The sequence below is a fragment of the Colletotrichum navitas genome (assembly GCF_030913465.1).
Source record: "Colletotrichum navitas strain CBS 125086 chromosome Unknown LY79scaffold_118, whole genome shotgun sequence".
Lineage (NCBI taxonomy): Eukaryota > Fungi > Ascomycota > Sordariomycetes > Glomerellales > Glomerellaceae > Colletotrichum > Colletotrichum navitas.
The window spans coordinates 59,167-86,898 of NW_026850664.1; the positions used below are offsets into that span (position 1 = coordinate 59,167).

The 27,732-nt window shown below is 51.3% G+C and overlaps 8 protein-coding genes across 8 annotated transcripts; 3 read left to right on the forward strand and 5 right to left on the reverse strand.

Moving 5' to 3' along the window:
• Window positions 1-370: 370 nt before the first annotated feature.
• LY79DRAFT_570826 (tubulin/FtsZ family protein) lies at window positions 371-2,598 on the reverse strand. The gene is made up of 7 exons (XM_060559195.1): window positions 2,548-2,598; window positions 2,458-2,481; window positions 2,378-2,403; window positions 2,274-2,315; window positions 2,152-2,206; window positions 1,312-2,096; window positions 371-1,259 (listed from the first exon to the last, which is right to left on the reverse strand). Exons 1-7 carry the CDS (start codon window positions 2,557-2,559, stop codon window positions 866-868), a joined length of 1,338 nt encoding a protein of 445 aa, XP_060408131.1. The 5' UTR covers window positions 2,560-2,598; the 3' UTR covers window positions 371-865.
• A 1,867-nt stretch (window positions 2,599-4,465) lies between these two features.
• Window positions 4,466-5,337, forward strand: LY79DRAFT_674342 (CAP domain-containing protein; the record flags this gene model as incomplete). The annotated part of the gene is made up of 3 exons (XM_060564285.1): window positions 4,466-5,102; window positions 5,156-5,258; window positions 5,316-5,337. The coding sequence occupies 3 exons, from the start codon at window positions 4,466-4,468 to the stop codon at window positions 5,335-5,337; spliced, it is 762 nt and encodes a 253-aa protein (XP_060408132.1).
• An 822-nt stretch (window positions 5,338-6,159) lies between these two features.
• Window positions 6,160-7,778, reverse strand: LY79DRAFT_527746 (C6 zinc finger domain-containing protein; the record flags this gene model as incomplete). The annotated part of the gene is made up of 4 exons (XM_060555960.1): window positions 6,160-6,838; window positions 6,925-7,061; window positions 7,128-7,432; window positions 7,538-7,778. The coding sequence occupies 4 exons, from the start codon at window positions 7,776-7,778 to the stop codon at window positions 6,160-6,162; spliced, it is 1,362 nt and encodes a 453-aa protein (XP_060408133.1).
• Window positions 7,779-11,975: 4,197 nt separating this feature from the next.
• On the reverse strand, window positions 11,976-13,260 carry LY79DRAFT_674344 (uncharacterized protein; the record flags this gene model as incomplete). Its single annotated transcript, XM_060564286.1, has 4 exons — window positions 11,976-12,361; window positions 12,422-12,483; window positions 12,536-12,653; window positions 12,720-13,260. 4 exons carry the CDS (start codon window positions 13,258-13,260, stop codon window positions 11,976-11,978), a joined length of 1,107 nt encoding a protein of 368 aa, XP_060408134.1.
• Window positions 13,261-13,839: 579 nt separating this feature from the next.
• LY79DRAFT_57448 (uncharacterized protein) lies at window positions 13,840-14,601 on the reverse strand. Its single transcript, XM_060559597.1, has one exon. It carries the CDS (start codon window positions 14,376-14,378, stop codon window positions 13,923-13,925), a length of 456 nt encoding a protein of 151 aa, XP_060408135.1. The 5' UTR covers window positions 14,379-14,601; the 3' UTR covers window positions 13,840-13,922.
• Window positions 14,602-15,702: 1,101 nt separating this feature from the next.
• LY79DRAFT_570850 (GMC oxidoreductase) lies at window positions 15,703-18,045 on the forward strand. The gene is made up of 3 exons (XM_060559196.1): window positions 15,703-16,902; window positions 16,969-17,114; window positions 17,177-18,045. The coding sequence occupies exons 1-3, from the start codon at window positions 16,005-16,007 to the stop codon at window positions 17,726-17,728; spliced, it is 1,596 nt and encodes a 531-aa protein (XP_060408136.1). The 5' UTR covers window positions 15,703-16,004; the 3' UTR covers window positions 17,729-18,045.
• Window positions 18,046-18,136: 91 nt separating this feature from the next.
• On the reverse strand, window positions 18,137-20,515 carry LY79DRAFT_594607 (GMC oxidoreductase; the record flags this gene model as incomplete). Its single annotated transcript, XM_060561703.1, has 2 exons — window positions 18,137-20,053; window positions 20,129-20,515. 2 exons carry the CDS (start codon window positions 20,513-20,515, stop codon window positions 18,137-18,139), a joined length of 2,304 nt encoding a protein of 767 aa, XP_060408137.1.
• Window positions 20,516-24,036: 3,521 nt separating this feature from the next.
• On the forward strand, window positions 24,037-25,851 carry LY79DRAFT_570854 (uncharacterized protein). Its single transcript, XM_060559197.1, has one exon. It carries the CDS (start codon window positions 24,187-24,189, stop codon window positions 25,567-25,569), a length of 1,383 nt encoding a protein of 460 aa, XP_060408138.1. The 5' UTR covers window positions 24,037-24,186; the 3' UTR covers window positions 25,570-25,851.
• Window positions 25,852-27,732: the final 1,881 nt, after the last annotated feature.

Here is a 27,732-nt window from a genome sequence, read left to right on the forward strand (position 1 = left end):
ACGGACTCCCTAATTTCCTTGCAGCCCTAGCAGATACACTACGCTCGGTTTAAATCAACTTTTTCTGACCTGAGAGGGATACTCAATAACTATAGGGATAAGTCTCTACAGTAAGCTAGGGTAGATGAGGAATTGCAAGTGCTTCTCTACGGCAATAACAATGACCTTTAAATACCTTAGACACTTGGCAGGGTGGCGCAACTCGAAGGATCGAGTTTGAAGACAGATGGATACTGTTGAGCGAAATCTTTGTCGGCCATATGATATGCACTTTGGAAGGATTGCGCCGTAATGCTATTCAAATGGAGACAATCTACTCATTCACAAGTGCAGAGAGTCCCGCCGCAAACATCCCAGCAACTCCCATTTGCCGTCACGAAGATAATCTCACTTACAAATTCCACTGAATCTATGTCGATGGGGATCCAGAACTCATACTAACTTGATAAACACAGAAGTTGGCTAGAAGTCTGTTCGGTTCATTTTGTCTTCACCCAGTTCAACGGGTGAGAATTATCCAATGTAATGCGATGTCTTTCTTCCCGTATCCCGGGGAGCCATTTCAGGTACATCTACTAGGGTACCGATCCTTGAACTGTTGGCCACCTGGATCTTGTGACGAAATGCAAATTTGCAAGTCAAAACTAGGGGTTGCGTAACGATTCACTTCGTTGTCTGCACAAGGAACGAGATAGAACAATCCTATTGCCTTCTCAGTCGAAAGGGATAACTTCAGGTGGGCTGCTCGGACTATAATGCTGGATTGAGTATGCACGGTGATTGGAAAAGCCTCAAAGACCATCAACTATCTTGAATATAAGGTAGCTTCATCTCGGCAAGGGCATCGAATAGTTGTCTTGCCTACTCATTCCTCCTCAGCCGGAGCCTCGTCTTCGTACTCGTCGCCGTACTCGTCATCCATGCCTGCATCCTGGTACTGCTGGTACTCGGATACCAGATCGTTCATGTTAGACTCGGCCTCAGTGAATTCCATCTCATCCATGCCCTCTCCAGTGTACCAATGCAGGAAAGCCTTTCTCCGGAACATGAGGCTGAACTGGTCCCCGACTCTGCGGAAACTGTTCTGGATTGCGGTGGAGTTTCCAATGAACGTCGATGATACGGCCAGTCCCTTAGGCGGCACAGAGCAATGGGCAGTCTGGATGTTATTTGGGATCCATTCTACGAAGTTGGCCGAGTTCTTGCTCTTGATGGCGTGGATCTGTTCCTCGACCTGCTTCATCGACACCTTTCCACGGCTAAAGGTATGTTAGCTAGAATTCATCAAGCGACATGGAGGGTCCAACTCACAACATGGTGGAGCAAGTCAAGAAGCGTCCGTCACGGAAATCGGACGCCAACATGACGTTCTTCGGGTCGAACATCTGCTGTGTGAGCTCGGCGACACCCAGGTTCGAGAAGGAGGCCGAGGAGGTGAGCGGCGCGAATCCGACGGTGAAGAAGTGAAGTCTGGGGAAGGGGACGAGGTTCACAGCCAGCTTGCGGAGGTCGGCGTTCAATTGCCCCGGGAAGCGGAAGCCCGTCGTCAAGCCGGACATGACCCTGGACACCAGGTGGTTGAGATGTCCGTAGGACGGGTGCGCTTGCTTCAGGGTGCGGCGGCAGATGTCATACAGGGCCTCGTTGTCGATACAGAACGTCTCATCCGAGTTTTCGACGAGCTGATGGATCGACAAGGTCGCATTGTACGGCTCGACAACGACCTCAGAGACCTTGGCAGACGGCAGGACAGAGAAGGTCGCCATCATGCGATCAGGGAATTCCTCGCGGACCTTTGCGATGAGGAGGGTGCCCATGCCAGAGCCAGTGCCGCCACCGAGGGAGTGCGTGATCTGGAAACCCTGCAGACTGTCGCAGGCTTCGGCTTCGCGGCGCACGACGTCGAGGACTTGGTCAACCAGCTCGGCGCCTTCGGTGTAGTGGCCCTTTGCCCAGTTGTTACCCGCGCCAGACTGTCCGTAGACCATGTTGTCGGGACGGAAGAAGTCACCAAGGGGACCGGAACGGATTGCATCCATGGTTGCGGGCTCAAGGTCAACCAGGACCGCACGAGGAACGTACTTTTGTTTGGCAGCCTGTATCATGTCAGAAAGCAATAGGGAGAAGTGCGCGACTACTGTATCAAGTTACCTCGGTGAAGTAGACGCTCAGCCTCTCGGACTGCTGCTCATCAGAGCCGCGGAATCTGTCAAAATGTCAACTTGGCGCTCGATGAGCGAAGTGATGTCGTGTTGCATCGCGGTGAGACTCACACTCCATCTTGATCAAGCCCGTGCTCGCCGTGAATGGTTTGCCTGGTAGTGATCAAAATTAGTCTCATCCCCTGAATGCTGCATCGGCGGTCCCATCCTCATACCAGAAGGCTGTGCCGATTTGGTTGCCCTATAGATACTTCGTCAGTCAGGGCTCGTCCATTCGGCAGCGAAGAATACGTACACATTGGCCGGTCTGGAGGTGTATCTGTTGGATCCCTGAGTCAGCTGAGAATCAATACCTCTAAAGGTACGTGGACAAGGTACAACTCACAATCTCACGCATTATGAACTTCGGGAATGGTGTGGATTGTCAGAAGCTGATGGTGAAAAGCAGAGATTTCCCCCGCTACTCAAGATAGGTGGTCATCTTATAGATACGTATGCCTGTAAATCACAACAAATCCCCTATCCCAACAACTTATCGCTGCGTATCGGATAGGCCCGAGCAGAGGGTAACTTTGCGGCCTGGATTTCCAATCCCCCCCACATGTTTGCGCATCGTTGAATGGCTGCCTTTCTGATTCGACAGCTGCCTACTCAGGCAGCACAGTTTTGCTCACTTTTCGGAAGAGAGAGTGATAGGGAGGGAGGGGGATGGGAAAAGGAAAAAAAGGGACCTATGGCTGATGCCCATGTTCTCGGAGGCGACGCCGAAAAGGGACCAAGCTAGTCCGCGTTGAGTGTATATCCACAGAAATGATTGGTACATGGGCTCTGTGTTGCTTTGCTCAGATTTCTCGGCATCATGATTCAGGTTTGTATGGCCGTAACTGGGAGGTTGCCTAGAGGCTTGGAAACTTCTTCGGCCAATGGGTTCCCCTGGATACACAGCTGCCTGGCTATGTTGTTGTTGCACGGTTGCTTAGTGCTCTACCCATTGTTGTTGGCCTTTGAGTTTCCAGTCCATGTATCCGTAGCGCCGAGTCAGATTCCAACTGGTGTTCGTAGCGGACTAAGCCAGGGTGGCGCAATTTAAATCTCCCAAGACCCAGCACGCCATCCCAGCGCTCACACACGTGGTGACGCGGGGTCAGCACTTGGACAGCTGGAGAGCTCCCGGGATGCAGCATGCTTCCATTGTTGGCGGACATTCGGCACGAGCGTACGGCCAACCTTCTACGATCCGGAATGTAGGCAGGTCACATCGTCAGAAAGCGAGCCTTATCCGAAGACGGTTCCGTCCGGGCTTCGTCCGAAGACGGCGTTAAGCGCCACAAGACGAACCCGGACCGAGGGCGATGCATTTCACGCTAATAATTCGAAGAATAACCGTGGGGGCAGGAAGCTGCCATCACAAGAAAGAGTCTATTTGGGACGTTCGCCATACATCAAGGTTAATCGGCCTGTTGAAAGTTCATTGCCAGAAGAGGGAGAATACCTAGGTCAGCGGACATGTGTGCGCCACTGACATGCCAGTGAGCTCAGGAGCACGTATGCAATGGATGCTGATCCATTCATATTCGAGGTGCCTACTACGACCGGCAATTCTTTCTGACTAGGGGAAATGGTTCATCCATCTGCGACGGTGATAGCCGCTTGGAATGCGGGTGCATCAGCCCTCTCAGGGGCACCAGATAGTCGAACATTCTCTTGCGGCATGGACAGGGTTGGAAATACTTGGCCAAGTCGATTTAAGTCGACCCATTTCCAATCCTGTCCATGGGTGAAGATAGTATGAGAGAGGGAGAGAGAGAGAGAGAGAGAGAGAGAGAGAAGGGAGAGAGTTTGATGACATCGTGACCGGAAGCATCGCCCAAAAGCAACGCATGGCGGGGCGTCGGCCGGGAGCCGGCGGAAACAACGAAGTATGGCAGGGTGGTTTCGTCTGTCTCCTTTGAGAAAGCCAAGAAAATTGTCTCGCGGCTCGATGAACTAGATAATGTGGCTTTCGCATCAAAGAATTTGGACGCGTCTCGAATCCAGTGATTGACGAAATTGGCATACCTCCCAAGTCTAGACATCCTGCGTTCCGATGAATGAAGCTAACGAGAAGATATATCAACATCGAACACACCCGCGTAAATTTCGTTTAACGTGCTTTCAGTCTACAGCTTCGTTTGCAACACTATCATTGACGCATCCTTCTCTTCGTCTTTCAAGGGGCTAAACGTTCCTCTTGGTCGCTATTGTACCTATTCGATTCATCAGATATCCAGGTGATTCTGTGTATCCAGCCCTTCTTCGCCAATATGCACTTCCCCGCAAGATCAGCAGTTGGCCTGGGCCTGATGGCTGCCCATGTCACGGCCATTGTGCTGCCCAATGTCCTCGGTCCTATTGTCACTGTCGTCCCTTCAGGTCTGCCCCTAACTATTACCGTCACCTCTACGATGACCGGTTTGCCCCCGACAGCATCATTGAACTTAACGGCATCAATGAACTCGACGGCATTGTTGAACACAACATCATCATTAAACCTAACGGCAACGGCAAGACCGACCGTCTCGATCAAGACCTCGGGTACCCCCTCTACTGTTTTGCCCACTCCCACCACGCCCCCAACTTCGGGTTTGACCGCCGATCAGCAGAAAGCCCTTAACCTTCACAACATATATAGAGCCCAGGTTGGTAATGGAGACTTGACCTGGGATGACGGCCTTGCCCAGAGCGCTCAGAAATGGGCAAACTACCTCGCCGCTTCTTCCCTCTTTGAGCATGACCCGAACACGGGTGGCCAGGGCGAAAATTTGGCCTATTTTCAAGGTGTCACCGGCTCCCAATACGCCAATGCTGTCCAGCTTTGGCTTGACGAGAAGGATCTGTACGACGGGAAGCCCATTACGGACAAGGCAGGCGTGCCCAACTACCATACATATGGCCATTACAGTGAGTCTCTATGATATTTATATCAATCGAGACCTTGACTGATCGGAATGCAGCTCAGTGTATCTGGAAGTCTACCAATAAGGTCGGCATGGCCATGGCAACGGGTCCAGACAATAAAGTCTATGTGGTTGCCCGCTACCTCCCCCCCGGAAACTAGTAAGTCGAATGCCGTACGCCCTGCACTGATACGACTGGTGTCTGACCATTCTACAGCATTGGCCAAATGCCTTACTAGAAAAGCGTAGATGCTGCGTCTAGAGCACGACACAGCCACACACCTTTGGGCTAAATTCATGAGACAAGCGTAACAGAAATTTGGTTCAAGCTAGATATGACTTCGTTTCGTTTTAGACCATATGGTCTCTTGATGGTGCTGCTTTTCTGAAGGCCACTGTGAGGTCAACATCTTAGTGTTTCAGGGTCAACTCTTTGAGTTGCTTTGGGAAGGCCGAAAGTACATATACATATATTCTGCAATGGCTCAATTACGTGCATGTAGTGACAGCCTCAAGGGTGGTGACTTGAGGATGAAACCCCCAAGACTTGAATGCTCCCCAGAACATATAAAAAGCGGCCTTTCACCCAAGTAGCTCGTTTGGTCCTGAATTACCAGTCAACATCCATCTACTACTGAGTGGCCCGAGGTGGATCTGCTGCAATAAGACTGATGTATAATTTGCAAGCTTTAGAAGGCAATCTAGTGCAGTGCACAAGTCCTGGTTCAGTTGCTTCCCGGGATCTTTAATAACCGAAGCCGTATGTCAGTTGTTGGATATCTCAGATAAGTAGAGCGCAACTATCTACAGGAAAGTCAAAAATATCACTGTCGTTTTGAATGGTCTTCCTGGATTGAATGACTGACTTTCTCAACGAAGGTATGCTGCTATGTCTGTCTGAATGATGAGGGGTTTGAGGGCAATAGATCCGTCTACTGATGTATGATAAACAGTACTGGATAAGAACATGAAATCCCCCCAAAATAAACATCGGACGTAGAATCTACTCATGATTCAAATCCAACCCTTCCCTGAGTGTTCTCTACTCGAGCATTGATGCTTCAAGTGATCAATGCATGAGGACTATCAAAGCAGTCATCCCATTGATTGCCGGGGGAAGCGTAAAACCTCTCAAGAACTTCTTTCGCAGCCAACGGCAAGTACAGACCCAGGTCCCGAGACACCTCTTCCAGCCGACAGAAAATGAAGGCCCGGATCGTAGGACCGAGGCTCTTAGCTTCAAAACCGGCCACGATAATTGGCCAAGTTGCGCAGTGCTTCAGCATGTCTGAAGCAGCTGACTTTTTGAGAAGCGAGAATAGCCTGCCGGAGTGTATTTTCTTGACGGCCGCCCAACCCGCCGACGACGAGACCGCGCCAGCGCTCTGCAGAGACAAAATACCAAACAGAACCACCGCGGACTGATAGATCTGCGCCATCATCAGGTGCTCCTCCCGTAGTTTCTCCTTAGTCTCCGACCAGGGTTCTGGGGAGAAGTCTGTGATCTTCGTAAGGAGATCTTCCGCTTCTGACTGAGTTGTCCCCTTGGCACCTTGGCGCGAGGCAAGGAAGCGGAGGCGATTGATGTCGACGATGTCGATGAACAACTCTGTAGGACATGGCAGATATGGGTAGTAGCCTGTTTCGAATGTGTCGCGAATAAGAGCCTTTAAATCGAAATTCAAGACGGGATACATCTGATCATCTGCTGGGCTGGTCGTGTTGGCGAAATTTTCGATGCTGCATACGTTGATTCACGTCAGGAAATGGTATGAGAATAGGAGGAGACTGCCCCCATGAGGAATACAGAGAATGCCACAACTCACATCTTACAGAAAAGGACCAAAGTCTTCATATGAGGTACTTTGCGGCATAGGTCTTCCCAGCCGCCACGCAAAGCAACCAAGGCTGCAAAACCATTCAAGTGAAATCGCCAGTTGGATGCCGTCGCAGATCCCATGAGCTACCATGAAGGCATCAGCTTGTTTACTACACAGAATGCGAGAGAGGGGCAGATATTAGTGCGTACATCACCATACATAAACACGACCACGCCGGACATTGTGAGATCGGAGGTTCGCCTGCGTTCATCCCCGATGTCCTTGTTTAAGGCTTGGACTGCCGTGGAGCGATGTTGTATAGCTCTGGCTTTTACTTCGGCCACAAAGGGGTCGTGCTTCCTCGATATCATCTGTAACATGCGATGTTCGATAGCCATAGCAACCAGGGCGTGCTGTATGGGAGGCTGCATGTAGTGAACGCGCGTTACGGGAATAACCCATGGACTTTGACTCAACTGGTTCAGGGATAAGTATGGGTATACTTGTTCGTTCCCTACGGTGAAGTCGCCGTTTGTTAGTATTTATCTGATAGGTAAGCAACAGCTAATTCTTGTATCCCTCAAGAGTACACTAGGCTTACGACAGGGGAGTCACTAACAATACAGGGTAGCCTCAATAATGTCGCAGGTGTCAGTGCGAAATTCATGCCCGGGAAAGATATGGACCAGTTGTTTCCCACTAGTGGGCTTTGCGACTTCGACTTGACCATCCTTGGGGCGCCCCTCGGTGACGGCGTCTTTATCGGGAAGCGCGCTTTTGCGCTTCCACGTCCGCGTCTTGACTTTGTTGGGAGCCAGCCAAGTCAGCGGCTTCTTGTCGTCATACCCGGGACAAACCATGCCGCTGATCTTGCATTTAAAGCAGACGGGACGTCCCGAGTCGCAGACCAACCGTCGACGTTGGCACTCCCAACACTGTCGTCTTTCACCACCATTCCTCGTATGGGCGGGGTCCGTGGTGGCAGGAGTCAGGTGATTTAATGCAGGTGTCGTCTCCATCATGCTCAAGCACAGTCATTTGGACGCTTTGGGTTAATGGAGGTATGGGCTATCGACTGCGTAGTGCGCCGGTCCAGGTAGAAGTTTGATATTAATGTGATGAATCATATTGTTACAGACTGGCCGAAACAATTGTAACTCCCTCGCTGTCACGTGGTAGGTGTATATATGTCAGACAAGGGGGCACAAAGGTGCAGACGGGTCTTGGCCTTTCTATCATCCTAATAAGGAAAAGCGCCTGTCATCCTTCGTGGCTTTGTCATGGCTTAGCACCCACTCGATAGGCAGTCAAGTCAGCCCTAAAACCCATGCAACTGAGGCCAAGATGTTACAGCAGTTAAGTGACCCGTGATATGACTGATACGAGCCTAAGATAATAAATAATGTAAATGTAGATCATTCAAGGCACCTGTGATTCAAGATTGATAAGTTGCTCTGTGTTCGTCTTTATCGCGAGTGTTAGTGTAGTAGTCCATGAACAAGAATCTATCTCTAAGTGAAGGGTTTGAGGTGAACAGATGAACCATGATCTACAAAAGTCGTCAACTTGGTAGTATGTAGATATCAGATGAGCCGTTGATTACCATGCATTAGACGTTTAAGCTTGATGTGCGTCTGTCAGGGCTTATTGTCACAATCCATAGGCTATAATGGACGCGATAAAGCTTGAAGAGCGTAAGTTTTCTAGATACGGAGTCAGGAGTACAATGAGATGGACTTAGGGCCGGGGTACTATCAGTATAAGAGTACACATGTTCTGATAGGTTCACTTCTTGTTTCCTTTTCACGCACTTTATATGGAGAGCCTAAACCTACAGATAACCTACGGAATGGCAATGGCATTTCTTGTCAACAATTACGACTCAGCAACCCGCAAGAAGCGCTTGGCTTACCTCGCTCACCCACATCGCATATCTGTGGGGCAGCGGGTGTCCCATTCGCACATGAACAGGAAAGTGGATGATCGTGATCGATAACATTCTACTACACAGCCTTTCTCGATCGTTTTCATCATGTTCGCAGTATCCTTCTTTTCTTAGACGCATAGCTATGGTCCGGGACTTAAGGTACCTGCCCATAGATGTTCAAGTCCAAGCATGCTAGTGTCAGACCAGATGATCAACATTGGACGATGTGTATCCGCAGCTCGTCTCAAAAAGAAATCGTGCCTAATCAGGAGCCCGCACCCGATGATCATTTCCGGTACGTCGGGGAAGATGAACAAGTCTGAATGTTCATTCTGGTTTCAGGTGAATGGCCCATATCAAGTGCCCTGAGAAAGATGTGGACTGTATGGGATTCCGGACCTTTCCATGTACATGTCAAAACATGTGTTTAACCACCAAAGGAAGAATCTGCAGTCCGTGAGACAACTATATACTTCTTAGATATATCCTAGAGATATCATTGAGACCGTTGTCAAGTCTTTGTATATGTAATTGACTTGACATTTTGGAATTTGCCCAGCCACCTAGTGGCCCATAGGCTTATAGCGTGCGTGGCAGGTTACAAGTGGAAAGTAGCGTGTGTGGATAGCACATGTAAAGCATGATGGTGGTGGTAGATTAAAGCTTTCTGATTGCAACCAAAACAAGCTACCGGGTCGAGAGAATGGCACAAATCGTCCTGAAGCAGAGGGTCAAATGCACTGCCATCATAGTGTACCGTTCAGTCCACAGCGGCATTCTCATACCAACTCTCGGTGCAAATATGCTAGCGCCGATGGCTTAGTGGTGAAATTCTCCGTTGCCATCACGCAGCGTCAGGGAGCCCGGAGGCGAGGCGCATTATCTCATGCATCACTTGTTTCTTGCTGTTGTCCCATCAACAGCTCCCATTTTAACTTCTTTCTATATTTCTAGTCTGGATGATGTCTAATGCACACGTTTACACCAGACTCAAACCTACTACTACCTTTAGGGAAGGAGACTAGGATTTTTCTCTGCTTGATGGACATTATCTCGCTCGCTACTACAAACGGCGCTTGAATTGTCTGATACTAGTGCGTGTTGGTATGCTATCCTACTAAGCTTTCGGCTATACGGGGTGAGACCTTGGATGGTTCCTGTGAAAGGGGCGGTACATCACCTTTAGGATTAGCTCAGGAGCCATCTGCGTTTTAGGAGTTGGATGATGCTGCATGTACCTATGGCCGACAGCGACAGGAAACGGTTCCTTTTGCATAGAAGACCTTCCCAGCCAGCTGGCTGAGCTTCGTCTGGTCCTTCAGACGATGATTTATGCACACAGAGGGGATATGGCTGCGGGCATGGTACTAGGGGACAGTGGCTCGCTTGAGAGATACCTTATCAACATCCAGGCTGACGGTGCAACGGGTATTGAGACACATTGTTTTCTCGAGAAAACGTGGGATAAGGCACAATCGATCTCGAAAAGAAACATCTCATGCTGATACAGTGGCAGGATTCTCGCAATTCCGGCCATCAACCGACGACTAGCCGGATCCGATATACAAAAGTATGGCGGGCACACTACAAGGACTAACTCTGCAAGCGAATCGTGATATTCGCCATGCGACGAGGTCGCATCGGTCGGGCGTTTGTTGTATTGGTCCATTTCTTTGGGTTCAGCAACACTCAGAATTTAAAAAATGGGGAAGCCAAGCTTATAGTTCGAGACAAGCCCGAAAGATTCAGCTTTGTTTAGTTAGGTACATGGTATACACGACTGTGTACGGTCAATATTGTGTACTTGTGCGACCTTACGGGACCGGCCGCCCCTTTCCTTCAAATTGAATTTTTTTTTTGAAGCTTCAACTGTCTCTTACTGGATTTCCTCCACTCAGTCTCAGTTTGCATTGATCTAGCCTGGCTGCCTGATGAAGTTGGCTAGAATCGGGAATAGCGGTTTATCATGTCACCCCAGTGAAGTATAACCTTGACAAGTTTAGTGACTTGCAGAAAGTCTGAAGTCAGATTTTCTGCACGTCACTGTTTACACATTGTCGCGAATGCATCATGCTAACATGCCCAGGACCGCAGTACCTAGTGTTGTCACTCTCAAGAGTAAATCGGAAGTCTAATATGTAGTTTACTAGGCAATGCCTACCTACCAGTCCACTTCCGTAGGTGTGATTATTTCCGAGGAGTATATCTGGCACCGGAGTGGCTTAAGGATGGAAAACTGAGATGAACTTTCAAACACCCACCCTTTGGGTACAGACAGATCAGTCGGACACCGTATCCCATCCTATTGCCCCGCGTACCATGATCCGTTCCGCTCGAGTTTGGCCGAGACCGTGCCGGGTCGCAAGGCTATTGATGATGGCTGCCCCTTGCAGCCCTGCTCCTCCATGCCGATCGTTGGGAGGCCGGGAAAGGAAGGTCCCATTATCTTCCAACCTGGGAAAGGTCCGCCTTCAAATGCAGAAATGAAGGAGTGTAAGCCCGAAACCTCTTGGCTCGTAACCCTGTCCGACGTGTAGACAGACCACTTTCGGAAATGATCCAGAAAAGAGAACGGCGCGGCAACCGACCCGTGCCGAGCCAGAGTAGTAGAACCAGATGGAACTGAAATCGCAGGTACCCGCCGTCCGCGCTCGGATGTTTCTCCCTGACGAAAGAGGCCGAGAGGTAGGTGTGGGTGCATATCATGCAACGCTGTCTGTGTCGCCTTATGGATAATGCCGTGTAGGTTTTGACATGAAATGAGATGCTTTCGTAATTTCTAGCCATTAGTATGAACCAACCCGTGGGGCTCTTCAGTTCGATGTCGGAACTGGGAGTGTGGCACGGCGCACCGCACTTGGTGAGTGATTAATGGTTAGGACCTCTCATTATTCTCATTATCCTTCGTACTCTTCATTCAGTACGTAATCGATATTTGTGACACGTCAAAGTACAATGGCAGGGCAAGAGAAGACGCTGCGAACCACCCTGGTCTTCTCTGCCGGGTATCCAACAATGTTCCCATGAGGCTTTCCCAACAAACACCGTAAATGCGTAAGCTCCTCCCAACCTGCGTGCGCTGTGTACAAGGGAGGAAAAAAAAAATATCTCCAAAAAAAACTGCCATCTTTCATAATGGCGGCTGTCTTGAGGCTATTCTTGCCGCTGACTGGGGAGTATCGCCCCTGGCGTCCTCTTCTGAAACCCAAATCTCCGTCCTCTTTTGAATACCGGGTTCCAGCGGAATGTCGCTGTGATCGCTCTTCGTGACTGAAGGTCTGCGTTCGGAACGGATGTAGGTGTCCATCGCGTCGGTGTTGTCTCCATGCAACCTGCTGCCGTTGTATGCAGAGCGTGAACGATGCGACGAGGACTTTGCGTAGGCCGACACATACGTAGGTACCTCCTTCTCTCCGAAGAAGTAAAACCAGAGGGATCGAGCAATGGCGAGATTGCCTGCAATGATTCCGAGATAAAGCTCGAGGTTTGACCATATTGCGGTTACGGCATAGACGTCTACATCGGCATTTGTTAGCAATGACTTCTGGGGCGCTCTAGACATGAGAAAATACGTACAACTCAAGTCGACAGTCTTGAGCCCCAGCGATGCTGCCCTGGCGATGCCGAAGCCGGTTGCACTGCCACCTTGTTAGCAAGACAGCTTCAAAGAGGGGGTCGACTTTGACCAACATCAGACCAAGACTCATTAGGCCGCCGACCAACAACTTGGTCGCCATCGGGATGCGGACTTGCCAGACGACTACCAAGGGCAAAAACGAGCATAGCAAATCGGTCAAAACAGAATACGCTGCGATGAGTGATGTCAGCTTTGTTCTCAAAGGAAGTGTCGTCACGGCTTATCCAAATGACTTACAGATGGTCAAGTAGATGGAGTAAATTCGGATCTTGGCATCCCAACATGTGCCCACTCCTGTCCAGTATGCATCGACGGGATCGCACTCTGCCAGTAGGATGACAATGACGCCAAAGTTTGTGACGACCAGCCCCGCCATTACGGTCCATAGGGAATATTTCAGCTTGATGGAATCTTTGATGCGGAGCAGCAGCAGCATGATGGAGCACTTCAAGAGACAGATGCTGGAGAAGAGGAGGATCTGGGCGAACCACCCAAGCATATTGTTGTGGACGTATTGCTCGGTCGAAATGTACCATCTATGCCTCCCGTTGCCGGATGCGCCCTGCGCGCACTGGACGCCGTATCGAACGATGCCCAGAATGGTGACGAGTGCCATCAGATAGTCGTCCCATCCCAGGTGGCGCAGCATGAACCGAACATAGAGGCGGGTCGACGTGGTGAAGACGACGAAGAAGATGAGCACGCCAGAGATGCCGAGGAGGACCGGATTGACGTTCTCGTCCGGCGGCAACGGATTCGGAGGAGTGACTGGCGACATCGTTGACCTTCTCTCCTCTCTCTGGGGGAAGAGAAGAAGAAAAAACACACGGTCAAAATATCGTCGAGTAGGGCCTGGTAGCCTGAGTGATGTGCCAAGCAAGGAACGAGGGTGGGCTTGTCTAGCAAGAGAGATGGGCCATGGGCTGGATAAAAAGCCTGAGAGGTTGAGTAACGGGGGAGGGCTAAGGAGGGTAAACGACCCACGAGTTGGTGGCCTGGGTGGGTAGCTGAAGGAAAGGATGTTCGCCAAGATCTAGTTTTAGATGGCGGCCTGACCTTATCATCCGCCCTGGATTTCCAACAAACCACTGCAGAGCAGCAAAGTGCGGCAATTGGGCGGCTTTGTCGTCTTAAGAGCTGCGACGAAACTTGATAACGTGTGAGTTGAGAAGGATACTGACAGACTTCGTACGCTGCCAAAGGTTCCGCACGCACCCACGCCCTGTATGCTCGGATAAAGTCTGTACGCGATGCGAGGGGTGCCGGGGCGCATATGTCTCAAGATGGGATTGATCCCGCAGTTCACTGGACGGCAACATCTTGTTTTACCTACACTGTACCACAGTAGTATGCATACGATGAATCCGCCAAGGGTAACGGGTCCCAAGAGCAGTCTACGAATGTTCCTCCCACATCACTTTCACTGCCCAGAGGGCGATGCTACGTACCATAGAGAGGAGGTGGGTGGGTGGAGGCACTGATGCCTGCAGACTTTAAGTTCCGGGTTGATCCATGGCCAAGATGGCCGTGTGTCTCCCAGGGTTCGCGGAGGATACAAAGCCCAGAATAGGGCCTCGCCCGAAACTTTACTGTATGGAAAATGACCCCGGATTGTAGGCGGTCATCTCGTCTCTGGACGCCACAGAGGTCCCTAGACCAATGTCCATCGTATTTGCCAGGCTTGCTGGTAACTCGAGCTGATCGGGCGGTGTGGGCTGTCGCGCAACATGCCACAGGCCCTCTCAAGGGGCAGAGCGTCCGAAGTGACGGGCTTGCCAATGTCGGCTGTATGCGTATTAGAGTTTCCCATTGCCATCTCGTCCGCATTCTCTTGGCCTGTTTGTGTCGTTCTACGTACGTAAGCATGGTGGACGGGACGTCAACGACAGAAGTCATATCATGATACTATCATGATGATGGTGGGCAAGCCGCAGTACTCTTGCTATGACACATACACCTTCTTCTCATGAAAGGGGAGAAAGAAGCCAAGTTTCGATTCCATGCGGTCTGGTGCCAACCTTGGAAGGGGAAGATGGCTTGAGCCTCAGGGGTATAGTCCAAGGAGGATCATCATCAGCGGTTAGAAGGGACGGGCCTCCCCAACGAAAATACGATGGAGAATTTGGAAAAGGAAAGGGAGTCCAAGGCGCTTCATGGAGCAAATTCCGTTATTTTTCTCGGAACACGCGGGGATGGCTCATAGCCGGCTAGTGTGGGTAGGCGAATGATTCGCTTAGGCGGACAAACGGAGTCGAGGGAGATGGATTCGCAGGTACAGGCATGACCCTGAATCAGGACACCAGCTCCTGGTGAACAATCGACCGGAGAAGCTCCGTCTCCGCTAGCGGGCAGTGGTAACATTCCGGGAGCATGAGCAAGGACGTCGATGGAACGGTAGCATCGCCAAGCACGACCAAGCGGCTAGACCCCCTTCGTACCCCGGACAGCGCAAGACTTTACACGTTAAGGATGCTGAGAGATTCAAAAGTGTGTGTGTGTGTGTGGCTGGTACCCTCGATTTCTGGTTTAGTGCAGCAAGCCAACCATCAGCGTCAACTACTCTTTCTAGTCTTCCCTTCTCTTTTCTCTTACCCTCCCTCCCAGGATATGTCGGTAGATGGCTCACGCGCCTTCGAGGCACAGCAAGATCGGCTCTAGTGTCCTTAGCCCACACCTCCTCCATCGTATGCCGGAGTATTCCCTATTCCTCCTCCGTAATAGTATAGTAAGAAAACGCTCAACACCCCACCGAGCCAAGATTACCAATATTTTGACAGTCCCTGCCTTACTATTGTACATGTGGTGCCATTGGGGCTGTGGAGACAAGGATATCCGCAGGGTCGCGCATTCGCTGACCGGCATGTTTTCGAAGACTAACCCGCACTATTGATCCAATATCCGCGTTAGGGACATTAGCGACATGCGATGACACATGGGAACATTTGGGGGCCAGTCTACAAAAGGGTAGTGCAGTCCAAGTTCTCGGTGCGTCACGCGTTAATTATACCACAGCCCGGTAGCCTTCTGATCGGCCTCACGTGCCGATACGCGCATCATCTGTTTGAGCTTGTGCTGACTAGGTACATACTGGGTTCCAAACACTATTCATAGACGATCTTTCTAGAGCATCGCTGCGCTGTCTGAGTCATGCTTGTCAAGGCGTGTCTTGCCCTCGCTTCCGCGGTCCTTGTTTCGGGTGCGCCGTCTCCGACGCGGCCTTATGGAGACGATGCCTACGACTATGTAAGTTCCGCCATCCCGCCTTCTTGCGCTTGGGTTGCTTTTTGTACGGGGGGGGCCTTTAGGGCTGTATGGGCTCACCGCTCCCCCCTGACACCGGAAACACGCGGCTGGCACACCATGGTTTGGACACACTGACCTCTCATCCAGATCGTCGTTGGTGGTGGCACCGCTGGAGTCGCCGTGGCCGCTCGTATCAGCGAGGGACTCCCCGCAGCCAAGGTGCTCTTGATCGAGGCTGGCCCCGCGGTATGGGACGAGCCTAAAATCAACGTTCCCGGTATGAAGGGATCGACGCTGGGGACCAAGTATGACTGGAACTTCACCACTGTGCCTCAGCCCGATGCCAAAGGCCGTGTCTTCTCCGTCAACCGGGGCAAGGTCCTGGGAGGCAGTTCCGCTCTCAACCTCATGACCTACAACAGGGCAGCCGTTGCTGAGTACGATAGCTGGGAGGCTCTCGGCAACCCGGGGTGGAACTGGGAGGCGATGATTGCCGCCATGAAGAAGTCCGAGAACTTTACTGGCATCAACACTGACACGTACGGTTCCGAGGGCGTCGGTGACAGTGGCCCGGTCAAGGCCGTCATCAACAGAATCATCCCTAAGCAGCAGGAGACATGGATTCCGACGATGAACTCGTTGGGTATCGAGACCAACCTGGAATCACTCGGAGGAAACCCTCTCGGTGTCATGTACCAGCCCAGCAGCATCGACCCTACGCACTACAACAGGTCCTACAGCGCCAACGCATATGTCCCTATCGCCGGCCCCAACTTGGTCATCCTCCCAGACACCACTGTTGCCAAGGTTAACCTTGAGAAGGACGCAGCGAACTCGGCCCTACAAAGGGCATCTGGCGTGACTCTTCAGGACGGAACCGTGATTCGGGCTTGGAAGGAGGTCATTCTCTCTGCTGGTTCCATCCAGAGCCCGGGCCTGCTAGAGCTCTCTGGCATTGGCCAGGCTTCTGTCCTCGAGGCCTCTGGCATTGAGCAAGTCATTGACCTTCCCGGTGTCGGCGAGAACCTGCAAGACCATCTCCGCATTCAAAGCTCCTACCAGCTGAAGCCCAACTACACCTCCTTCGACATCCTTCGCAGCAACGCCACCGTGGCCGCGGAGCAGTTGGCACTCTGGAAGGCTGGCCAGGTCTCTCTTTACGACTACACTGGATCTGGTGGGTGATTTCCATCAATGTCTCATCTTTCAATAATGAACAACTTTACTTACGCTACTGCTTCAGCCTACACTTTCAGCACGTGGGCACAGGCGATCGGCAACGATTCCCACTTGGTCAATCTCGCTAAGCAAGCCGCCGGCGAGGATCCCGGTGTCGTTGACCAGAAAAAGCTAGAGTTCCTGTCCGATCCTTCCATCCCCCAGCTCGAGGTAAGAGACCCCCCCCCACAACGACACCGACAACTCGACATTGTTTCTAACAACAGACTTAGGTGATCTTCTCGGACGGCTACACGGGAGTCAAGGGCTACCCTACAGCCACCTCGCCTCTCTTTGGCAAGGGCTTCTTCAGTCTCATCGCCGTTATCATGCACCCCATGAGCCGGGGCTCGATCCACATCAACCCGTCTGACACCGCTGGCAAGCCCATAATCGACCCCAACTACTTCTCTCACGAGCACGATCTCGAGGCCGCCATCCAGGCCATCAAGTACTGCCGAAAGATCGCCCAGACGGAGCCCATGAAGCAAGTCTGGGAAAACGAGTATGAGCCCGGCCTGGACGCTGTGCAGACCGACGAGCAGTGGAAGCAGTTCGCCCTTAACACCACGTTGAGCATATACCACCCCGTCGGAACTTGCTCCATGTTACCGAAGGAGGACGGAGGTGTCGTAGACGCCGACTTGAAGGTGTACGGCACGTCCAACCTGCGAGTGGTTGATGCTAGTGTTATCCCCCTCCTCATCTCCGCTCATATGCAAACTGCCGTTTATGGTATTGCTGAGATTGCCGCGGAGCGCATAATTGCCAGCGCCGTATGCTAGATAAAAACAACGTAAAAGGCATAGAGCTTTTTAGCACAAAAGTAGACATAAAGCCTCTAAAAGATAATCATAATGATCAACCACTCACGTGTTGGAAGTTTTCACGATGTCCTAGTTTTTCTGCGTAACATGCCGCAACTGGCAATCTATTGTTTGGCAAGTCAAAGTTGACTAATGTCGGCCTCTATGGGAACGGGTTGTGTACTAACTGCAATGACTGCACATCATAATTACACTGTGAACGAAAAAAGCATTAAATTGAGAATTTGAAGCGGTGTATTTACTGGAGACGAGAAACTTTATACAATATAGAACACAATGTTTACGCTGAAATGGTTTTGGAGAACCATGTCACTAACCACACCGAAACACGCGGACATATCCACTCAGCGATCGAGGGCCGATCATCTAGTGCAGGCGGGCACTGCGTCTAGATCGCATGGCCCGGCGGGTGGAGCGTTTGGCACATCCACCGGAGTTCTTCGGGGCGTCTGGGGTGGAGCCGGGCACCGTGCCGGCACCGATCTTCTCGGCTGCATGCTCAGCTGCGATCATAATGATGGACTGGGTGTTGCCAGTCGGGAGATCGGGGTGGATGGAGGCATCGACGACGAAAAGGTTGTCGGTGCCGTAAACCTTGGCGTTAAGGTCGACGACAGCGGTTCCGTTGTTCTTGCGACCGTCGTCGGTGCCCATCTTGGTACTGCCTACCCAGTGGTCACCACTGATGATCTTGGTGTCGATGATGTCTGCAGGAGTAGCGCCGGGGGTGACATAGCTGATGGTTGAGTTGGCGCCGCTAGCGAGGTCGAGCCAGTACTGGATGAAGTTGGACATGGTCTTGCGATCCTCGGCATCGACAAGCCACGGCTTAGTCTTGAGGAGGGTGTTGCCGGAGGCAGTGATGCTGAGCTCACCGACGCTGGACGTGCCGTGGGTCAGGAAAGTGCGTAGGTAGAAGACACCGTCGACCATGGCGCTGGCGGAACCCTGAAGGTAGCGAGTACGGCCGTCGGCACCCTTGGCACTGGTCCAAAGGTGGATGCGCTGATCTCCCTGGGCGATGGGGCCGGAGCCGCGCTGGTAGAGCTCCAAGTCGGACTTGATGGGGCTAGAAGCGATGTCGGAGAAGGGGTAGGCAGTGAAGTTGGTCTTGGAGTTAAACTTCAGCAGGATCTGGGCGTGGTCCCGGAGACTGTGGCCAACGGGGAGATCGATCCAGTCGGCCTTATCGCGCAGGGTGACGCCAGTGGTAGCAGCGCAGGACTTGACAATCTCCAGAGCATCCGAACGGCCGATTCCAGAGTTCCAAAGGACACGAGGAGTAGACAGGGCACCGGCGGCGAGGACGATCTTGCCGCCCTGGTTGAGCTTGATAATCTGTGTGCTGCCGTCGGCGGCCTGGACGAGCACGCCAGTGACCTTGCTGCCGGTGCGGATGACCTGAATCACCTTGGTCTCGAGCTTGAGGGTGAAGTTGGGCAGCTCCTGGGCAAAGGACATGTAAGTGCGAGCGGGGCCGGCGCGAAGGCGGTTCTTGATGGAAAACGAAGGGCGAGAGAATACGGCGTCTTTTTCGTTCGGGGACGCGATGGAGTCAACCTGAGTCCAGCCCTTAGCCTGCAGTAGACGGGACAAGACATTGAAGGTGAGGTCATCGTAGTACTTCTTGTCGCTGGAGGGACTCGTGGTGCCGGGGTTACGCTCATAGAGGCGGGAGGCGGCAGCGGAGATGTCCTTCCAGTTCCAACCCGCGGGCCAGCGTTCAAAATCGCGCTCAGGGGGGTGGATGAAGTTGAGTCCGTTGACGGAGCTGGTTCCTCCCAAGACACAGCCAGCAGTGGAGGCAGTGTCACTGCAGAACGAGACACCGGACAAGGTAGTTAAGGTGTCAGCGAGACCGGGAACATCGTAGGGGGTGAGGGTATTGTTCCAGGGCAGTGCCAATTTGGAGCCGAGGGAAACGGTGTTTGCAGCACCGCGCTCGATAAGGAGAACGCTAACGCTCTTCTCAGCGAGACGCTCCGCAGCTATGATACCAGCTGGTCCACCACCCACGACAATCACATCGTAGGTGGTATTGGCGGTGGTGGGAGCAGGGATGGTTCTGTTGCCAGCAGCAGGAGTAGCCGTGCCGCTGCCGGGGACAGGCGAATCCTCAACAGCCTTGGCGTATTTAGACCATGTCTGGAACTTTGCAGACTTGGCTTGAGCAATGTCGAGACCAAACTGACCGAAGCCAGCAGAGTGGTAGTTGAGAGTAGCTCCGGGGTCGGAGGCGGGGGAAGGGCTGTCGTTGGAGTAAGCCCAGCCCAAGATAGGGCTCTCGCGGGCCAGGCTTGTCTTGTCGTTGATGCAGTTCTTGCAAAGGAAGGTGTAGGAAAAGTGAGTACTGTTGACAAAGGTACCGTTGGCGATGGGAACCGCGCCGACTTTGGTCTCGTCGTAGACGGTGGGGTTGGCGTAGGCGCTAGCGACACGGAAGCTCGTCCTGATGTCCTTGCCATCGGCCCAGGCCACGAATAGCAGACTGTTCAACATGCCTCCGTCCAACGACACACTACCCCAGTTGCCCGTCTCCGAGATGGGGACGACCATCTGACCGATGAAGTCGGTGCCGATAGTTTCGGGGACGGCGATACCGAAGCTGAAGGGATAAGAGTCGGGCTTGTAACGCTGGAAGTTGATGCCGGTCTGCGGATCGGTGTAAGCCGAGGCACGCAACTGCGCAGCAGTTGTTCCAGCAAGCCCGAGAAGAACCGCTGCTCCAGAGAGTATCGCACGCATGGCAATGGCTGCTTCAAGTTTATTCTGATTTCTAGTAATGTCTGATTGGTTGGATGGATATAGTGGAAACGAATGGCTCTGGGTCTGGTCTGTTAAGAGATAGAGATAGAAAATATGCAAAAGAGAGTGACTGTGCCCTCTAGGGACAACGATGTGGGAAAAGAACGAAACACCGTCCTAGCGGCGAATCGTAAGAATCGGATTGCAGAAGAAGAGGAGTCTTGGCGGTTGGAAGAAACAAAATGGCTCATTCATGTTGGTCTTATATCTTCGCCGTTCACTCCAAAGATGCAGGTCTTTTACTCACAAGTCCTCTTTCCTGGACAATCACATTAGGCAAGGCGAATACCCACCCAAGCGCTCCGTAAGTTCTCCGAAATAAACTGATGGTTTCATACGCAGCAATTCTAAGGGTCTGGGTCCGTAGTGCCTGGCCGGAAGTGGTTGAGTGGTCTTTTGTCTCTGTCTTTGTCTTTGGCTGCCCCTCTGACCCTAAGAAGTGCATTTTTGGGGCCGCTGGGTTGTTTGAAGTAAACTCGCATCGCATATCTAGCGGAGCGGGCCGAGTACGGGAGCTGACACGATGTCTCAAATAAGAATAACGCTGTTGAACTGCCACATTTGCTTACATGGGGGGATGTGCAGCGGGTTCTAGAGTCCACATGCAGCGATGACGAAAAGTCTTGCAGCCTATCTCTGTTCTCTGTCAACGAATTTCAACAGAGATATGGCGCGTATTCCTCCAATCTGAATGCAGGTAATGTGGAAAAATCGGATGAAACAACTGAGGAGTAACAACGGCCGTAGTGGATAACGCGAATACATTGCAATCTTCAAATATTCATAGCCATCCTTGTGCGTACATACGTACAGTAAATGGGAGACTTGGAACGGACTGACGGCCGAGCAAACGTCAATCTAGGAGCAGAAAATGTATTGAGCCTTTGTGCACTTACGTCGAGCGTCATGCACACCACCCGCTGAAATCGGTACGGCCCTCGTGATCCTGGTGTTGAGGCATCTTGAATCGATCACATGTCGTATTGCCACATCGTCGAAGTTGGGATGTTGAGCTTTGGATGGGATCATCGAGGTCACTGTACCCGAGACGTCCATTAGACTCAGGGGAGTCGGCCCGTCAAGCTTCGGTCCACAATTGCCCCTCGTAAGCTGGAATGAGTCCCGCTCAATTAGAGTAATTCATCTTTATATTTATTGAAATTAACTGGGGGTTGCGGATGCGAATAGATTGAATGGAATAATAATCGGTTGAATCTGGCCCAGGTGCATCAAATCACATTGTAACCGACTAATTACAGCTTGTTGCTCAAGCCTACTCCACCACGGGTCGATTATTTTTCCTTCACCTGGAAGAGACTTTTCTGGTATTCTATCTTGTCGTTTTCCCGTCATGATAACCTGGCTGCTCATTGCTGTTTCCAAATCATTATTGGAACCTCGGTGAACTGCCTATTTGGAGGGAAATGTGGGTTTGCTTCCATGCAGAGGACACCATTGTCGGAAGATATTGCCGGCATGGTTCCCTTCCGTCAGATTCATTGGCGATCTGAGGAGCGAGGGTCGCATTCTTAAACCTCACCCGAAGACTATTAATGCTCATTGCTTCCAGCACAAGTCTTATTATCGAAACGTGGCACCTTGCTAAGCTTTCTCTGTGTGTGGAGATTGCTCCGTGTTTCTGTGGTTTAAGAAGGCAGAAGAAAGAAAGCTATCTACAGCTCGACTGGATGAGCTGAATTTCCTGCCTGGCCAGGGTACGGCTGTATAAGTCTGCAGCGTAATAGCTCTTGCCACACAATGGACTCTCCCCACCTACGAAGATAGTTTCAACCACACAAAGTCGTAATTTAATGCATGTACGGCCGGCTTGTTTACTCTAGAGTAAAGTATGGTTACTAGAGTTGAATGCCATCTGGGAGGCGGAGTAGAGAGGTGGGTGGGTGGTTCTTGGAACTTCTCTCAGACGTCGGATTACGCTATATGCGCCGCGCCAAAACATTTCTAATTCACAACGGCCTTTTTCTTTTACTTTAGAGGGCTGTTCAAGAGGTGCTCACCGATCCCCTTCGTCGGAACAAACAATGTGATGAATTTCAATCTCATGGGAAGAAGTGCCCCGTCAAGTGAACGAGACCTCCAAGTTTATCATATTGATGGGTGGACACATGTATCAAAATGGTAAAAGAATATGGAGGCGGCACTGCGGTATCACATCTTTTGGTTGCTATTCGTACGTCGGGGTATCACTCTGCTTGGCTGGATAGCTACAGCGTAAATGAACCCTCAGACACAACAGAGTGCAGCCCACCGGTACCATAACAGCTATGATGGGGTAGATGATACGGGTGGTTCGGGCTAAACCAATTTCATAACCCGAAATTTCGAGAAGAGAGAGAGAGAGAGTATGGCCCGGCCCAGACCATATATATTGATGGCGCGTCTTTTCGTGGCTCCCAGGGGGTTTGTTTGAGAAGTAAGTACTTCTCGTCACGTCTGCTTGAACCATATGGCATATTAGAAATGGATTCTAGGGGTTGAATTTTTTTTTTCGTAAGACAGATGCATCATGCCTTCTGTGAGGAGGGCAAGCTGTTGTTGCTGGAGTTTGTGGTTGTCATATTTGGGCGCGCGGAGAAAGCGAAGACAGTATCGAATTGTTGCAGCCTCACACACCTTAACTGCTTGGACGTGTTCCCTGCAAGTGAACGAGGTTCGTTTCATTCACACGTAGTCGAACATGAGAAAAATAACTACAAGTTAAGTTGGGAACAAACTGTACCTTTACACTCAATATAAAAGTTGGTTGAGTTGTCATTGAATCCTCTTACCGCACAACATATTCTCATCGCAACTCTCTGTCACCTATTAGCGGTTAATGACAGGGCGGACCGATGCCGAAGCCCATTTCCGGAACGGTGCTCTGATCCACCACCGGTCCGAACAACAACGAACGCAGCACTCCGTTTAAAAACACTCGATTCCCCGATATTAACGATACCGGCAAGTAGTGAGGGTCTGCTGGCATACATGGCCGGTAGAAATTACAGTTATAAGACAGATCTTGTTGGATCCTATCTAGAGCTGTCCTTGATGGCTCGAGAGGATTTGTGGGAATGCAGGGAAACGCCGCTCTAACCCGAATGAGTCGTGCCGCCGATCCGAGCAACGCATGGGCACTGGGGCAATTAGATTGAGTTTCGGGACCAACGGCCAACCTAAGCGTGATTCATATTACAGAGAGTAATATTTCGCCGTCCATCGTGATCAGATAACAGCCAACTACATTCTTATTCGCGATTTTGGAAACTTGCTCCAACTTCCGCTATGAAACCGCCAGACAATCTTCATCGACGGTGGCCGTCGGTAAACGGCAACTGGATGATTTCCGAACTGGTCGATCTCAAAGTCGCTTGAAACATGACTGAAACCTCGGTAACCGCGGCCCCTGGATGTTCACCCTATACGGATACAACTCCACGTTTGCGGAATCATCCGATCACCTTTCTTTCTCCAAGAAGAAATGCGTTCTCGGTTCATCTCTTGGCTCGACTTGGCTTCCTTGGCTTCCTTGGCTTCTCTTGGCTTTCGATCCCCTGGTGCCTACTTTTGATGATCGTTTTCAGTTGATTACCTCATTCCGAGCAGCCGCCATGCTCTGCGAAAGTCGCCCACTGGTGGTGTTTTCGCTCGGCGTAGCACTTATCTTTGTTTGGACGCTTCGTCTTTTGGGCGTTCACGAGGCGATAAACGATGCGGTGTCAACAATATTCGACGAGGCACCGAGCCAGCAAGATGCAGAAAGCATCTTCATTCAACAGGCCATGAGCGTCGAGTACCCTGCCCCGATCGACTACGAGCCTATCCGGCAGATATGTTCCCGTAATAGTTTTCGTCCGGGATTGCTGTTCAGCTGCGAAGGTCAGCATGGCGGTATTGGGATGGTGCGCAACCAGATCCTGAAGTGCGTCCGGTACGCAATCAAAGGCGGAGGCGCGATAGTTATTCCTTCAATGGCGCTGCGCAACGCGAAAGACATCACCGATATCGAAACCACTACCGAAGTGCCGCTCGACTACTTGTTAGATCACGAAACATTCGTCACTCATTTGACAAACGGATGCCCCGGCATGCGTGTCTACGAACGCGCAGAGGACTTTCCGTTTTACGAGCGGCGGATAGGGGAGCCTCTGAGCCTGCTGGGCGACCAGTTCGAGCCGCACCATCCCAAGGAGGGATTGAGGTACCCCCGGAAATGGCGACAATTCTTCGACGAATGGCTAGATAAGATGTCTGTCAGGGACCGGATGCAAGCGGACGCTCCGGTACACATCAAGATGGAGCAGAGTTTCCTCGAGTATCCCGTTCGCGACGATGGCGAGGCATTCGTGAACGAGTTCGGCAAGATCCTGTCTTTTCGCAACGAAACCCGCGCCCTGGCGGCCAAGATTATTTACAAGCTAAAAGAGAAGTTCGCGTTACCCATTGATCCGACAGTGGCGATCAACCCGAACGCCTACTATGGCGCCCACCTGCGACTCGAGAAGGATGCAACTTCTGCTTGGGGACCGGATGAGTGGCGCTTTTCGCGTATGGACGATCAATTCGAAGAGCAATTCAAGAACGTGGAGCGCAGCGGTCTCGGCGTCGTATACGTTGCGTCCGGGAACCAGACCGTGGTTGATATCTTCGCCGAACGGCTGCAAAAGCGCCTCGCGGCTGGGTCAGGGAGGAATGTTACAGTGGTGACCAAGCATGATCTGCTCCAAGGGCCCGACAGAAAGCAGCTCGATGGCCTCACGTTCGACCAGCTGGCCCTGGTGGACTTTTTAGTAATGTTTAAGGCGAGCGTGTTCATGGGCGTCGCGCACTCCAGTTTTCCCTGGACTATAGCGTTACGCAGGCACGAGCTCAGCAAATACTCGGAATATGGTAACGAGGGATCGGACTTACTGCGAGACGAGTACAGTACCATCATGGGCATGGAAGCCGACTATCCATATGTTGACCCATTTGTCTACGGTATATGGCCTTAGGGCTTGCTTGGAAGCATCAAGAGCACACGTGAGTCGCATGGATCGAGACGTGGGAACTCGATCTATATGACGTTAAGACTTAGAGCGTTACACTTGTCAATTTTGCAAGTCGGAAACTTTTATGCATTAGGGCTTTGATGGTGCTCTACCACGTTTTCCCGCTTGACTTCGGCCATACACGTTAGCAAACCGCTCCTAATACCACGTTCTACTAATAAATAATATACATTGTACTACGAGAATTGATAGAAGAAACAATACACAGACATGCCTGAACACCCCAACCCAATTGAAGACATCTATGGGCCGACTATTTCTTCTACCACGGCTACAATCGCCAAAGATAACCGTACTATCCCTGCTGAAGCAATGTTTAGCGTGGGAGAGGGCGTCGTACCACTCGGAAATAAAGCACCAGTCGTCGAAGTAGCCCTAGAGAACGCAAATTTAGTCCCCGTGGTCGTAGATCCTCTTGCAGCACCTGAGGCTGTCGTCTTGGAGTTCGAGAGAGCATCCACCGTGGCGATGAGTGTAACAGTGTGGGCTGCATAGGTCGAGGATTTAGCGGCCAGCTTGATACCGCACACTGCTTCAGTGTCCACCTGTCCGTGAATGGCCTGGGAATGGAAAGTCTCTGGAGCATCAGGGGATTGAGCTCTAAGAGTCCCGGCAGTGAGATGTCATACGACCCAGCTAAGCATGCTCGCCATTTATTAGAAGCCTTTCGGCGGGCCCTGTGATCTAAACCGCACTTAGGGGAACACTCCCAGTAGGGAAAAGTTTGGGATAAAGTACCCGAGAGGGGCATCTAGTGCAGATTCCAGAATGCCCTCCGCCAATCCCCAAACACGCGAGCAATTGGATTCCTAGACATTTCCTTGACGGAAATGTTATGGGTAACTGCTGTTTTGGCCATACTCTCTTTTACTCCACCAGATATTGGAAGCGCAAACGGCACGTGCCATTCGAGTTGGCCGAGGTCAAACGCGTTGTTGACGACTTTCCCCAAAAGTCCAAGAAGGCAGGCAAAGCGAAGCTTATCATTGATGTTCAAGCCAACGGTGACGGCTTCGTGACTGCTGGTTTCCAACTCTAAAATCAGCTCTTCCCCAAGACTGCAGACATATGGGACGGAAACCGGCTACGCGCTCACGAGGCGTTAAACGCCATTGGCCTGACTGCTGGAAAGGTGTCCCCAGAGCTTCTAGAAGACTTCAAAACTGCCTTTTTTCGACACAGATGAGAAGCTCCAAAAGAGCTTCCAAGCTCTTCATGGACAAGGGATGAATGGGGGTCAGAACGTCATCAACCTGCTGCGATACAACTAAAGCGACGTCCGATCTCTCCAGAGCGCTTCTTCTCCAGAGCACAGAAGCGCAAGTGTTTGAGCCGCAGAGCATTATTGTTGTCACTGATGGTGCTTGCGCATCAGCATGCAAGATATTTACTAGCCTTCTGGTCGAAGAACATGGCGTCCGCACCATTGAGGAGCTTACGAACCACTTCCGTCATACGTCAGGCAATATACAAGCGTCAAACGCTCCGTCATCGACGATCTCCGGCTATCTGAAGACTTTGAGTATTAGTACAATAAGTCCAAGACTAGAAGTAGCCATACGATATAGAAGCATCGGATGTAGATTGTTGAGGACGGCGACTGTGCCATTGATGACCTGCAAGATGGTTCGAATGCTGAGGTACCAGGGATTTGTCAGGGCAACTGTAATTAGCTGAATGCCGAGGAATATCCTTGAAATTCAAGCTTTAGGGAAAATGAACATTCTTAATGCCGGTTTCGTGAAATGGAGTGGGTAATCATTTTCCCGCCACTTCTATAAACTCAGAATCGTGGAGAAAAATCACATCATTGTGTGCTTGTGCGGCCTTGAGAGGGACCGCCTTGCAACCGTACCTCAGTGGAGAAACATCGCAGATTGACTGTGCGGTCAAGTTTTTGATCAAGTGCACAGCACATCAATGCGGATAGTATTACAAATATACCGTACCACAGTAAACAACAAAAACCTACACATTGTCGGGAATGAAACTTCCAGTTTCGTACTTCTCGTCGCAGACCCGACGCGTGGTCACGAATCAGGTGGTTAGCACACTTCTATTGCCAGAATCCAGTCCCAGAAATGGTATTCTATGCCCTGCGATAAT